The sequence below is a fragment of the Aptenodytes forsteri genome, unplaced genomic scaffold (genome assembly GCF_000699145.1).
Source record: "Aptenodytes forsteri isolate BGI_AS27 unplaced genomic scaffold, ASM69914v1 Scaffold79, whole genome shotgun sequence".
Lineage (NCBI taxonomy): Eukaryota > Metazoa > Chordata > Aves > Sphenisciformes > Spheniscidae > Aptenodytes > Aptenodytes forsteri.
In genome coordinates this window covers 4,438,236-4,453,511 of record NW_008794776.1, presented here as the reverse complement: position 1 = coordinate 4,453,511, position 15,276 = coordinate 4,438,236, and the positions used below count along the sequence as shown (strand labels likewise).

The 15,276-nt window shown below is 36.5% G+C and overlaps 1 protein-coding gene across 1 annotated transcript; it reads left to right on the top strand.

Moving 5' to 3' along the window:
• The first annotated feature begins 1,408 nt into the window (after positions 1–1,408).
• On the top strand, positions 1,409–10,719 carry RANBP1 (RAN binding protein 1). Its single transcript, XM_009274344.1, has 5 exons — positions 1,409–1,543; positions 3,460–3,617; positions 5,628–5,756; positions 7,755–7,820; positions 8,860–10,719. Coding segments are annotated over exons 1-5 (480 nt in total). The 5' UTR covers positions 1,409–1,541; the 3' UTR covers positions 8,985–10,719.
• Positions 10,720–15,276: the final 4,557 nt, after the last annotated feature.

The window sequence follows — 15,276 nt, the reverse complement described above, 5'->3', positions numbered from 1 at the left end:
CCGGCCGGCTGAACCCTTCGTGCCGTGGCCCGGCGGGAGGAGTCGCCCCACGTGCTTTATATCGCGGCGGGGGCGGGATCTTATCGTGATAACAGGATCTACTTTCTCTCACATGTGGCTGTTGTGAATTACGCATTCCTCCTGGCTTCTGTAATTAACTGGTCAGGCGCAGAACGGATGATGATTTACCATACGGGATGTGCTACTTACTGCTGGAGGAGACAAGATATAAAAGTTTGGCCACTGTTTCTTTTCCTGTTTCTTGAAAACAGATGTGACTTACTGTCTTTTTTGCTTTTTTCTTACATACTGGAACACTGGGGACATAAAACTAATGATAGCCAGTGTGGTGTTGTTGACATAACCAGAATTTATTTTGCAACATTTCTTACCTAATTCTTCTTTTCTTTTCTTTTCTAAATAGACTGCTTCATTTCAGTTGCTTTATGCATGTGTGGTGTGTACTGCTCTGTAAAGGATATTCTAAATAGAGCCTGTAGGAGTGGACTGTTTCATCTGTAAAGCGAAAATAAGATTTAAGTGTGTTCGATGTATAGACAGGCTTTCCTTTCTCTGTTATTCAAACAACAACAAAAAACCCCAGATCAGTTCCCTTGACCCGAGATAGCTGTTTGTGGCCTCATTAAACTTGCAGACGAATCTCCCTTCTAGGCTTCTCTACTGAATGCTTCTTAGCAGTGCATATGTATGAAGCATTAGAGATGTTTATCATTTACTTACTAGTCACATACTAAAAACAATTCTTAAGCTTAACAAATGCTGTGACAGATTCCTGAATAACTAAATATGAAGTAGTGTTTTGGCCATTTACGCATAACTTTAAGTTCCCCAAAAAGCCTTAAAGCAAAAAACTTAAATTATTTCATCAGTGTTGCAACTGTGCTTCAAAAATGCCTTTGATTGTGGGTGATTCTCATACATAAGACTGGAATAATGAACTTCTGGATGTAATGTGTCCCTTAAGCTGGGGTAGGTGGTTGCTTTGGTGTTTTTTTTTTCTTTTTTCCCATTAATGATAGGTCATTAAGAAATAGTAGTGCTTTAGTAGCATAAAACACGTTATATAGGAAAAATAGTTGAAGAAATTATTTTTCCATAACCAAGAGCTATTTGCTCCAAGGTTGAACCTCTGCACAATTAATAAGAGTGGTAGGGCTAAAACATCTAGCATGGCAAGAGCACCTTTTTTTTTTTTCTCCTTTGTATGTTGACTTTAAAGCCATTTGTTTTCAACTATAATAATTTTTCTTTATTGTTACAGGGTATTTCAGTGACTAAGATCTAATTGCTGAATAGTCATAAATGTTTTCATTTTAAACACAGATATGAGTACTTCAGATTTTAAATACATAGCAAGTTTTGTGTGTGGTTTTTTTTCTCTCCAGGAAACACATGAGGAGCATGATACTTCTACTGAAAATGCAGATGATTCTAACCATGATCCTCAGTTTGAGCCCATAGTTTCCCTTCCTGAGCAAGAAATAAAAACTCTGGAAGAGGATGAGGAAGAACTCTTTAAGATGTAAATAAATATTTCTGTATATTATCTAAATGTTTATTAGGCTTAAACTTGAATGTGTTTATAAAAAGCTAGATAACTCGTTAGGAATCTCTGTGTATGAAGTGGTAATCTAAGTTGGTTGGTGTTTACTGTGATGGCGGAGATTGACTGGGGGGATGATTGATAATAATGTCCCAAGAAATTCTGAAGTCTGGAACAATAGAAGGGAGCTGATATTACAAATCTGGCTTTATTATTGTTTGGCCTAAAAGAAAACGTTAACTTGGATAATAATTAGAGGTTTGAAATTGTGTAACTGGGGAGAAAAAAAAAAGATGTATATAGTGTTACTGCTGTGCATCCCTAGTTGTAAAGGGTGACGTGATATACTGATCTGGGGGGAAAAAAAAAAGATGTATATAGTGTTACTGCTGTGCATCCCTAGTTGTAAAGGGTGATGTATGATATACTGAAGCAATAAAAGCAATAGATGCAGTACAATATTGGGGCATTTGTGGCAGTACCTTTCTGTTGTCTTAAACAGAGTTTTATCCTTAGATTGGGCTTATTGTCAAATCAGGATAGCTTGCTTAAGATGTATGATCTGCCTGAACTACATCTGCCTATGTAGGCTACAGGCTTTAGAAGTGTTTTGAATTTGATCCATGATGTGTTTGCTTTAAATAGGTTTAAAAAATACTGCTTTTACTTAATTGCAGACAGGTATTGTTCATCTGGAAGAGAGATTTGGGGTTCTCCTTATACAGATTCTGGTAAAAACTAAAGCGATGGTCAGTTTCTGACAAGTAGTGTAGTGAGATCTCTGACCATTAGGCCTCTCTGCATGTGATGTGCAGAATCGGATGGAAAGAATAATTTTTTATTTAAAAAGGAGGGGGGGAAATAACCGTGTATGTTCCAGTGCTCTGTAGGTTCATTTTTATGTCTACAAAGGGGTGAAGGAGGAAAGGAATCCTTTTTTTGAATGCTGGTTGTTCTGATAGCTAAACTTAGGGGAATCACCTACTGAATGCCAGCTGGACTTGGAAGGAAGGACTTGCTTTGGAACAAAGTAGTTCATCTGCATCAGAGCATCTGTTAGAGTAGCTTGCTCCAACATCTGACACCTACTCTTGAAGGACCCAGCTTATTACAAGTCCCTATCCCTTGCTCTTTTCTATAAAAGTATATTTTTTTTTTTAATATATCCTGTAGTGTGAGCAGGTGCTTCCTTTCCTGTAGCAGTGTTTTAAACTCCTCACTAGCAGAGCTCAGACTGTCTCTTGGGTCAGTTTTGACTAATGTCCCAAACTACTTTTGTTTCTCTTTTGGCACACTGGCATCTTGGAAGATTAAGCAGTAATGTTCTGAAGCAGTTATGTTGCACTGCAGTGCAGCACTAAGCTTCTTTTATTCCTGATTTAAGAATAGCAACAACTAGGTTTTTGGAGTTAAAAGGAAATGAGTGACTGTAGAGGGTGAGGCACTTTGTTAACAGTTGATCAAACATTGGGCTTGGAATGATACAGGAGTCTTTACTTAGTCTCAAGCTGCTCAATTTCTTGAATTAATAAATACAGTTGTATTTATAATATATATATAAGAACTCTAGCTATAGCAAAACCTGTTAATTAGCTACCTTAATTTAAAAGGTTGCCTACACCAAATATGTTTATCATCCCCCAAATGTGTGTCCAGAATCTGTTGAATTTTAGTATAGCTATTACATAATTCTTAAATTCAAATTTAATAATAAACTATTATCATATCAGTTTCTAAATGTGCATGCTGAAGTAGAACAGGGAACCTTACAAAAGGAATTGTTTTCTTTCTTGTGTGTGGCTTTTAAAAAAACAGCCATACTGTTCAGGCGAGTATGCTGTTTCAATAAATGTTTCTGCATGCAGGCTAACTTCTTAAATTCTCTCTTCTTCAAGGCGAGCAAAGCTATTCCGATTTGCATCTGAGAATGACCTTCCAGAATGGAAGGAACGAGGAACTGGTGATGTAAAACTCCTGAAACACAAGGAGAAGGGAACAATTCGTCTCCTCATGAGGAGGGATAAAACCCTAAAAATCTGTGCAAACCATTACAGTATGTTATATGTTGCTATACTTCTTACTTTTGTTTTTAAAAAATAAGCTTGTAGAATTGTACATTGTAGATTAAGAGCTCAGTGGCTTTTTAGTAGCAGCTAGAGAATTACTGTATGTCTTTAAAGAGGCGTCAAATTTGTATTAGATTGTAAATATAGTTGTCTCTTGCTCTGCACAGAAGGCTACAAGCCTCAAAATCAATGAGTGCTTATTTTTATTAATGGAAAGAAGCTGTAGTTGGTTTTGGTGATTGCCTGCAAAAAAGTTGGTTTTTTTTCTTCAGACTGATAGCGTTCTAAAGACACTTTAAAATTTAGCTGGGATAGACAGACATTATGTGATTGCTCCCGGTGTGTGTGTGTGGTTTTTTAATGATTAATAAAGTGTAGAAAATATAGGCCTTAATACTGTTGAGGATAAGAAATTAATGTATGCTGGCTTGTTTTCATAAAAGAATGAGAAATTAGCAATCGTAATAATTTACTACTTTGAGCTAAATGTTTGAATTGGTAGAAGCGATTGCTTAACCATCAGAAAACAGATACTGAGGTGCTAAACTAATCTGTGGCTGCCTTTCTCTGCTTGTGAAATAAACTGAAATGAACGTGGTATATTCAGCGAACTCATTCAAAAAGAATGTGTATTGAGAGCTGATGGAGCAGGAGAGGTTTGTTCCTTTGATCCGCTTTGAATAAAAATAAACATGAAAGGGCAAGACAGACTTGAAAGTCAATATAACTAGCAACAAGTAGACTAATTTGGTAATACTTTGTTACTTGCTTGCTTTGGTAATACTCAGGTTCTTATATGAAGACTTGTATATAGTACTTTGTGGAGTTAAACTGCATTTAGATAACTTGAAATAACTTGTTTGAAGTAACAATACAAATCTGAAGTCAGAAACAATAATGCTTATTTTCTTTGGGTAGGTCTTATAAGAGAGTCAGACTGTTCAGAGGACACAGGTGTTCCTGTTTAGTAAATGAAATGGCAAATATGAAAGCAGTGTAGTCACCAACCAATAAGAATAACACTTTTGTTTAGGAAAAGAAATGTTGTGCATATGCAAAACAGAATTGATAAATTTATAGTGTTCATGTCAAATGTGTTTTTTTTCCAGGAAAAACTGCTTTCAGTATCGATTTCTTTATTGAATTTCTGCTGACTCACAGGCAGACAAAAGGACTCTTCATTTTTGCAAAACATTAAATGAAATAAAATGTAATTTGATCTCTAAATTTAAGAAATGGAAGAAAGTGAGTAGACTTCAGATTTCTTCCAAACTAAACAAAGGACACAGGGGTCGGGGAGAAAAAAAGCCCTGCTTAAACTTTGCATGTGTGTAATGTAAAAAGTCTTAGAGTAGTGTGAGAAGTAACATTTCAACTCCTCCGATCAGTCAGGTGAAGTAATTATAGTGTCTTGGAGGGAAAGGGCTCCATTTACTGGGAAGGAACGAAGGGATTGAAAAATATGCTGTGCACATCTTGCAGCACTGCAGAATTCTTTAATACCTTGTAGTAGAGCTTTAAACTGATGGGAGAGAAATGAACCTGACTTGATGACTAATTGTAGGAATAATGCTTTTTTTAATTTTTTTTTTGTAGTATGTAGTATTTTCAGTGTGCAAAAGAAGAATGAATGCTGTTTGTCTGCCTGTATGCCTTTTCCTCCTAAACCATTTGACTGTTCTTCAGCGTTGTGCTTAGTGACTGCATCTCTCTTAGTATCACAGTCATCTGTTTTAAACAAGAATTGAATTAAACTCTCAGTTTCTTAACAATAGGGAATCTAGCATTCTTTTATACAGTAATGGTCTTGCATCATTTTATTTGAGGATGTAAGGAAAAATATATATGGGCACCATTGTCTTCTATTTATCCAAAAGTAATTCTGTGTAAAGTGCTTTACGTAACCATCGCAGTCAGTTGTCAGTAAGATTTATGGAGGCTGGTGTGGAAAACATTTACTATTGTGCTGCGTACATCTTTTAATGCTTTCTTTTCAGTCACACCCTTAATGGAGCTGAAGCCTAATGCTGGGAGCGACAGGGCATGGGTCTGGAACACACATGCTGACTTTGCAGATGAAAGCCCCAAGCCTGAACTTCTGGCAATCCGATTTTTAAATGCAGAGAGTGAGTGGACTGGCACTGAACTTGCATTGATTGTATACTGTTATGTTACACTACATGTCTAAACACTACTGTAAACCACTGTTGTAGATACGCTATATCTTACTGCTCCACGGTAGTGTTAGCTAATTACTGCTTTAACTGAGAGAAGTCAGTTAATCACTTAACCATACATGTTGACGAACAGTGTAATAATTAGGTCTCCAGTAGTAATTATAGAGCTTTCTGCCCTAGGCGCTTTTTTTAACTTAAGCCATTTCATGCAAGTGTAATGCCAGTTAGAATAAAACTAAAAGCAGTAATACTGTGGGGTAGAGATTAATACATGCAGCTTGCTTTCATTTATCTCAGGTGCTCAGTTGTAGTTAAGATTACATTTTTTTACATTAGAAACAAGGAAATACTGACCTGAGATTTCTGGTCCACCTGCATTAGCAGAACATCTGATTTTTATTCTTTTTTTTTTAAATGAAGTATGTAGTATCTTCGTTTTGATTAAATGGAACACTTGGTGAAAAGTGCTAGTCAAACCCAATTATCATACTAGTTGGTGGGTTTTTCTGGAGTGACTACATTGACTACCAGAACAGAAAGTAGGTCTGTAATTACATATGGATCAGCTAGTAGGGCTTAATGACAGTGTAGATTTCCCAATGCCTTAGGATTGAATCAAAGAAGTGGGCTTTTTTCTTGAAAAAAGAAGCAAAATGAAAGAGGAGAGAAGTTATTGCATTTCCTGCTTTACCATTTGCCGCACAAGTTTAGTGTGTTAGCCACCTCTTCTCCCTACATGCTAGATGGCTAATAAAGTGGCTGTATATTTTAAAACTAGATGGATTTGCCTACATCTGGGAAGAACTTGGTATATCTTGCTTGCTTCCTTTTCCTCAAGCCTCCAACATCATATTGTTTAGCCAAATAAATCTTTCTGATCCACCTGCTTAGTGCTTGCTTCTTTCTTAATCAAATATGAAATTAAAGGTTTTGGGTAACTATTTGCTCATCTTTGAAAAGTCTTTCCCTCTTTCTGATAGGGGTTGTTCAGCTTATTGAGTGTTCTGTCTTGAGGGAGTAGTCCTCTTTGCCTGTTTACCCTTTGCAGTACTGACTAAGAAGGTGACAGGTGAACAGACATAAGTGTGCCCTTCAAGTGTCTTTCCTTCTTGAGATACTTGAAAAGGAATTGATGCAAATACTTCCTGGACTAGTTTCATAGCGGCTTCTGAATTCCTGTGGGGCAACAGTGACCTCATGTGGTCAGTCAAACCAAGTTAGCATACCAAGTTACCTTTATAGTTCTGGTGTTAGAAAGTACCTTTCCTGATCCGCTTTTGTGTCTTGTTGCTTGTATTGCTCGTGTAGAAACATTATTGTAACTTGATAAACTGCTTGGAATGACTGTTAAATCAAGTGGTGGCTTAGATCAAAACATAATGAAGGTAATGCTTCCTTAGCTATTGTAGTCGGGAATAGCTTGAGTCCAGGCCTTTGGGTATTGAATCTCAATGCTGTACTGATGAAACAGGCTTTGTGTTTTGTTCTTGATGCTAAGAACCCTAAATTATGGTGAGGATGTGGAGGTCTTTTAGGGTATAATGTAGCTGACAAGGATAGTAGTTCAAAGCTAATCTTCAGTCTTTTGCACACAGATAGTCGTATTAGCAGTGTCTGACATCATATTCTTATTCCTGTAGGCTAGGGACGGCTGGAAGTTGCAATAACTACAAAACAGCTCCTTCTGGCATTATGTTTTAAATATTTTGCAAAATAAGCTGCTTTAATAGACTTGCTAAAGAAAATAAACTGTTTCTGCACAAAGATGTGATTCAAGAATTTTGCATAGCATCTTGTATGATTTTTTTAAACTAGATTACTTCCTAAGTGCCTACAAGTTTTGTTTACACAAAACTTCTCCTCAGGTATCTTTCCTCAAGATTGGAAGTACTCAATGTTGCAAGGAGGTAAAACTAATGAAAAAATATTCTGTCTTTACTGAAACAGATGCACAGAAATTCAAGGCAAAATTTGAAGAATGCAGGAATGAAGTAGACAAGAGAGCAAAGAAAGGTAAGGTTAAAAGTCTAAGTGTAGTACCATGCCACTTTTTCTAGCTTTTTGAGTGGTTGTAGCCCCCTGGAGTATGACTGTGTTTCAGCAGACTCACTCTGTCCTGAACTGCAGCCTTCAGTTCAGGTGCTTTTTCTGTCTGCGAGAGTAATAGTTCACAGGAGTGACAATTGCCTTCTTTCTTGTAGAAGGCTGTTACAATTGCTGTTGGGACATGGCTTTTTTGGAAAGGCTACTAAGGAAGCATTTCTGGTTCATGCTACACAAATGAACTGTGAACACTGCAATCACGGTGATATTTCCTCCTTCCAGTCCCCCTGCCCAAATCCCACAAATATGTAGTCATGCAAGTAGAATACTTAATTTTTATAGTTGTAAATATGTAGTCATGCAAGTAGAATACTTATTTTTTATAGTTGTTTATAATGTGTATGAAGTTGTAGCATTTCTTCACAGGTCTCTAGTTAATAGATTAACACACCACCTTGTAGAATTGCCTATGTGACAAGATATCTCACCATGTAAAATAAACACTTCCATCTTTCTAAAGTACAGATTACTAATGGTCTGCAGTCAACGCTCTTCAAGATATTTAGGTCAGAATTTTTCAGTCTTAAGAACTTCCTATTCCCCAGTTTCAAACTGGGGAACTTGACTTTTGGTTTTTTGGTTAAGACAGGCAAGAAGCTAGGGACCTGAGACATTTACTTCACTGGACACTGTATGGAGTCTGTTACTGGTAGCAGCAAAGCTGACCAAATGTTATGTGTTTCTCAGTCACTATGATTAGGCCCTCATTTAGTGATGAAAATATGCAAGTGGAATTTCTTGAATTCTGACACCTGGGGTAGTTACCAAAGGAAAAGAAATTGAATTAATCACTCCAGTGCTCAGTGGAGAATTTCTTTACTTCTGTTCTTACTCTAAATACCAGCTGTCTCTCCCCATCCCTCTCGCCCTCCACTTCTCTACTCTTTCCCCTGTAACAGGAAAATCCATTACTGCCTGTATGTAACCTTTTTCCTAATCAATCTCTTAGCAGGCACAGACAAAAATGATAGTGCTGATAAAGTTGCTGAAAAACTAGAAGAGCTTTCTGTAAAGGAAGAGAGCAAAGAATCTGAGAAGAAAGAGACCAAGGAAAAAACTGAAGAAAAGCAATAAATCATCCTGGGCCTTGCAGTTTTTCCTTTACTTTTTTTCCTTTCTTTATTTTTCTTTTTTTTTTTTTTTTTACAAGGGACTTTATAAGGAACTGAATTCAACGTTCAGGTTGTTTTTTCTAAGCTTTTGCCCTTTTGAAGATGTCTTCAGAAAATCCATTCCCCAGTCATGAAAATGTACTGTGCTAACTTTCTTTTCCACAGTGGAAACACTTATTTATAGTCATCCAAACGAGTGAATAAAACAAACTTGAAAACAGCATCAGAGGACAGAACTGAGTTTTCTATATACTTAAAAGCTTATGAATACACTTGTTTCATTTGGTGTTGAGATACATATCATCATACCTGTGGATTAACTAGGTTAACAGACTTTACCAACAGGGAAGATTAAGATTACATACATGTTTCTTATATGGCTTCTAAAACTAATATAACAGACCTTTCACACTTTTTCTGCTGTGTGTTCCTGAGCAGGGAATGTGCCTGTGATTCTTGAAATGCAGCAGACTTCTGGGATCAGGCGATAGAACATTCCTGGCACACTATTGATGATGTTCCATCAGACAGTGAAAATAAAGGTGGGGGAGAAAATGTATTATGTGAGACTTATTTTCCGTGAGAGAAGTATTTTCCTCTTACAAAACAAAATCTCCGCTCCCCGCCCCCCTCCTCAAATTTAATATTACAAATGCTTGACTGTAGCACAGAGTTGTTGCTGTGGTTCCAGATCTTCCATGATATGCTACTTGCTGACTGAAGGCAGCAGCAGCCTGTTATACTAAGGTGTATATAAAGGAATCTTAACTGTTTGAGTACCTTACTATGAGATTCCCTGTGTCAGCATATCATAAAAGTTGTACTCTAAAATTTATAAGCTTTTTTTCAGGGCTTTGGAGCTTGCATTGTTTTTACAAATTGGAGGGGTTCCGAACTTTTAAGATGCCTGGTGAGAGGCTGTCCCTCTTGGAGAGTGGCGGTCTGACATTCACTTTGGAACAGTTAACTGTTGTACACGCTTGAGGGGCATTCTCCTTGCCAAAATGGGCAAACTGATCAAATCGCTTCCCTGCAAATGTTTTCTGTTTATCTGATTTCAAGTTAGTGCTAAAGAGTAGGAAGATAAACTATAGTAAGCAATAAAATCAACACAATTTTTAATTCTGATAGATGAATTGAATTTCATTGTTAACCACTAATACAAGGATAGCGTTAGGATAGCAATGGAATTCTAAACTTTAAGGCTGTATGATGTTAACATTGGACAGCAAGACCTTTTTATCTTCATAAAGAGGCTTTCCAAGTAGGTCAGGCTCTGCAGTCTACCTGAGGAAAATATATTTAAAAAAAAGAAAAATCTTCTCTTTCTACTTAGCGCTGCCTTTTGATGCTACAATGAACTAGTCTTAAATCTGGAACTCTAATTAAGGTATTCGCTTCATTCAAACAAAGCAATTCCTTTGGTGTTGTGCGTGTTCCCTTTCAAGTACAGCAGATATTAAAAGTCTGTTAATTAACAAAGATGGTTGAAAGGCAAAATAAAATGCTTTTTAGTGTTTCTGGTTTGGAAATAACAAGACAAAGCTATTCTGAAGTACTTAACATTTGAATGTAAAAGCCAAATCTTTATCCGTGAGTCACTGTAAATTCTCTGATCTGATAATGTCAAACAGTGTGTCTAAATTGATAGAAATGACATTTAAAAATCTCAAAATAAATTTAAATTTTCATTTAAAGGATTTGCTTTTTATTTAAAGAACTCTTGCTGGGAATGCATTTTTAGCCTGCAGGGGCAAAGTGGTGAAGGCAGCAAAATGGGTGAGTTTGATTTCACTGTCAAACACTGTACAGAAGAGGGGAGGAAACACTTGAATGACTTAATTTGTCTTAGTCTTAGATATTGACGACTCCTGCTTCATTTTATTACCCTCTCTTATTCCCCTCTTTACTTACTCATGCATGCTTAAATGATTTCAAGACATTTCCACTCCTGTTTAGGTTAACTGATCCATGTTTACAGTTCATGGATTATAACCATCCTTAGTGCAAGTCTGCAATCTCAAAGAGCCAAGTTATGAGGGACCACTAAGTAAAATAACTTCTCTGGATAGTGTTTGGCTGAAGAATGTCTGAGTCTTCTAAACTAAAGGATGGTTAGTCAATGTTCTGGTCACTTTAGAAGCCACAGGTGTGCTGTTCTACAAAATAAAAAGCAGTAAGTATTTTTAAAATTGATCTCGGTGAAATAAGGCTTTTTTTGTGTAAGTCATTCTAATGATAAACTTTTCTATATGCAACATAGACTACCAAGAGATGTCCCTGAAATGTTTTTGTAGCTTACTGTATACTGAGTATTCTTGAGTTCTAGCTGACATAGAGTAGTCTTGTCCCCCCTGCCCAGGTCACCAGGTTTTCATGCTTTCCCACTGTCTTCACTGTTAACAGGGTTATTGAGATGGTAGAACCTGACCTGTCTCGTCAGGTGATAGAGTCTTAAAATAATAACTTGGCTCAAAATTGTAATAGTCCTTCGACAAAAAGGTAGGCTTGTAGTGCAAAAGTTCCTGCACGAATTTGTGGGCAACTACTAAAACATGTCGGTTGCCTTATACTTGTTTCTGAAATGGCAATAACTTCAGTGTGATTTAAACGTCTGAACCTGTTTGAAGGTATTGTGTCATAGTAAAAATGGATCATGCAGAAACTTTTCTAATTCAGTGTTCAGACAGTACAGAAATTCACTGAATCTTTACTTTCTGCACTTTATAGGGGGGTGTTGAGACTTAATTTTTCTCCAGGATTCTAGAGACAAATTGGATTCCAGGCTATTTTAACACCTGCAGTTGAATTGTGGCTACTTTCTCTTTTACTCCCAGTGAGGCAAGGTAACTCTTAGCATGTTTAAATGTAGACTAAAATAATGGGGAATATAGTTTTGTTTAATGCAGCTGGCTGGAGAATAAAGTCTCTTTACGCACTTCTAACTTCAATAACAGCGTTACTGAGAATATGGCTGAATCTTACAGAAAGTACAGGTGAAGATTTTTAAGAGGTTTTAATCCATTTTTGGTAACAAATGGAAACCAGAATAGGATTAGTAAAGCATTGTCAGATGCTAAAGTCTGCCATTTGTACAAATTCTGCTTGCTTCAAGTGCAGAAAGATGCTATATAGCCAGGCTTAATATCCCAGCCTTTGTTGGTACTAATGGTTTTGTGTGCATAAAACTGGATGGATGAGTGTCTGAGGACACCTGAATAATGAATTTAACTTAGAAATAGTTAAATTTTGATCAGCATCAAAATAGTATCTTCTTAACACGTAGTTAAGCTCTTAAGAAAATAGACTTAATTTTTTTATTATAAAAATGAATTCAAAATAGTTCTCTCTAAATCCCATGTTAATTACATTGAAGACTACACTAATAGGTCGTGGTTCCCCCCCCCCCTCCAGGAATAAGCTTGTATTGGTGATACTATGTCTCATTCACAAATTGCAAACACCCCAATTTGCTGTATTTTAACACTGTAAATGATGATTTTTTTTTCCTGTGTAATAAGGTAGCTTGTATCAAACACAAGTTCTCTGTGATACCAAAAACTCAGAAAATTAAAATTCTTCTTAACGCTCTGCAGACATGAGAATGTTGTGAATCTTTATTATTTTTGATGCAACATGCTCAAGAAATACCTGTATGTAAAGGGCAAAAATATGAGTGTGAATAGTTCCTTCAATGTTGTTACTAAATGTCTTGGAACTTGTTTAATTTAAAAATCTGAAGGATTTAACTGAAAAATGAGGGATTCGTTTGTACATATACCTTCACCATGGACAGAACTGTGATAGGGCTGTGCACAGGAGGAGGAGGGGTGAGGTTTGCAGGTATACCATCTCTTTTCTCACTTGGTATTCTGTGTGGATGTGTGGGGAGGTATTTGGTTCAGAAAGCACCCGCAGCCTGAGCAGTACTTTGTTGCCTGCTACTGCAGGAGCACCTGCAGCCCAGACCGGCTGTACCAGTTCGGAGCATGGACTTCCCGGTTTGAGAATCTGTCAGGTCTGGAAGGTGGATGCTGTGCTTTATGGCTAATGACGAGTCATGCTGAACTCTGACTTCCCACAACAGAAGTGCTGTGCCTCACGCTGCTTCATCTCCCAATGCGTTCTCTTGAATAACCTAATGAAAAAGTTTAACGTTAACTAGAAACTTTTCCTCTAAAGACTATCTGATTCAGAGTTCAGGAAACTCGATACCTTAATAATATTGAATTGCAACTATTTGTGTAGAAATGGAGATTGTAGGGGAGATAACATTATAAACTGCCTTTTTTTTTTTCTTTTGGTCTCCCGTACAGATTGCCATCAGCTTTCAATGCTGAGTACTTAAACAGTGGGGTGGTTATTTAAAACAAACCCAAGCCTCTCTCCAATTAAGTCTCTGTAGCCGTCTTCATTTTTGCCCTTCTGTTCCCAGTATGCCTATCTGTTCTGGCTGGTCCAGCTTGTTTCTAGCAAGCTGTATTTTCTAAGCTGTCTATGGCAAGCTAGTGTCTTAATTTTGATTAGCTAAACTAATTTCAAAGTGTTCCTAAATTGCTGAGGTCTTGTCTATGTGTAAACTTGCACTAGTTTAGTGAAGTGAGGTGTGTAAAAGGATTTTTTTTTTATTTTTGCTTTTACAATGGTTTATTTAGGATTTACTTCAAAGGTCTTCCTAATTAGATTTAGCTAGAATTACTCTATAAAATAGAAATAAGAGGAATTACCAGTCTTTCACTAACCTTAACTAAATCTTTGACAATGTATCATTTTCAGAGTCAGAGATAACAAAAACTAACTGCAACAGATCAGAATTATTTTGCTTGATGAAGAAAAGTCTGAAGTAATCAGCTGTAGAGTGGATTGTACATGTAAGTGATTTCTCAGACTGTAGTTCATGTGAAAACAAGGTGCTCTCTCAAGTAAGCAGTTTGTGCAATTATGTATTTCCAATAATAAGGAAATAATTCTTGAAGTTGTGAAAACTCACAAGCACAGGAGCAAAAAACCCTCATATTTAAGAGTTGAATAGTTATTAGTATCTACAGTTCTGCATCAGATTTATGACCACTGGTGTATTTTTCCAATATGCAAATTTAAGCATTCAATATCTTTGTCCACTTCTATCACATTAGACATTAACCACTGACTTCAGACCTGTTCATACTTGAAAGACTCTGAAAATGCAACCTACATTAGATCCTTAACTAGATTACATTTGTAGAAATACTTTTTTTAGGTATTCATGGTGAAGCTAGGGTTTGTGGACTATAGTGTCTGTTACGCTTTTAACCAATACAATCACAAATGTTTTAAGTACAAACCAGGTGCTAGCACAATTCTGGATTAGATGTTATGTACAGCAAACTGTATTTTGTGGAAGGTATCTGACTACTGCAAGTATTTCATGAACTTTATAGTCTTACACTTATTTTCAACTTTCAAGCTGGAGAAGTTCAGCTTTTTGTTGTTTATCAGTCTTGACTCTACAAATTTACCTCAGCTGATTAATTGTATTGTAGATATTAACTGTGGTATCAAGATGTGCAATTTACTTATGAGTTAACAGAGAAGCTAATGGTGTCACAAGTTCTTGCCTACTTACATTGTGCTGGCTGTCCTCGTTTCAAGTAGCCAAAAGTTTTCTAATGCTGTTTTTCCATAAAAGCAATTATAGCTATGTAAACATCAACAAAGATGGATTGGACACTAAAATCACTGAATATTTTGCATTCTTTGGAGGATATTTCTCAAGACTATCCTACTAGGTATAATTAAAGTTACATTGCTTCATATAAATAGTGCTTATCGGTTTTAATATCTTAATTTGTTTGCTGGTACATGAATCACTGGCTTTCTGAATTTCAGCAGCATCATTCAGAGTGATATTTCATCCTAGTAGAGGAGAATTACACTTTATTAATGGTCTTAAACAGGGTGGTTGGTGAATCTTCAAAACTATTCAGAGGCCTACGTTATTCTCATGTAAGTAGTTCCTTGTGGGGGGATGGTTTAGGAATCGGTCTGTAAAAAAAAAAAAGTAATCAAGGTCTCATAATAAATGCAACTTGACATGCCCCATCACTGCAGTTAGGAAATACGTGTTACATGACTTCTGTTCTGAGCAAATGCTATTCCATGGAAAACATCTTTTGGAATAATCTAGAAAATTATGTGGGATATCTCTTTAGGCTACTGAAAAGTCATTATTAGGCAATATTTTCTTGATATATCTAGTAACAAACTTGAACAAC

What these genes read in the sequence shown, in the direction of transcription:
- RANBP1 (XM_009274344.1), top strand. An exon ending in CCGATTTTTAAATGCAGAGA is followed by an intron (nt 5,757 to 7,754) that starts GTGAGTGGACTG and finishes TTACTGAAACAG; the next exon opens with ATGCACAGAAATTCAAGGCA. An exon ending in AGACAAGAGAGCAAAGAAAG is followed by an intron (nt 7,821 to 8,859) that starts GTAAGGTTAAAA and finishes TCAATCTCTTAG; the next exon opens with CAGGCACAGACAAAAATGAT.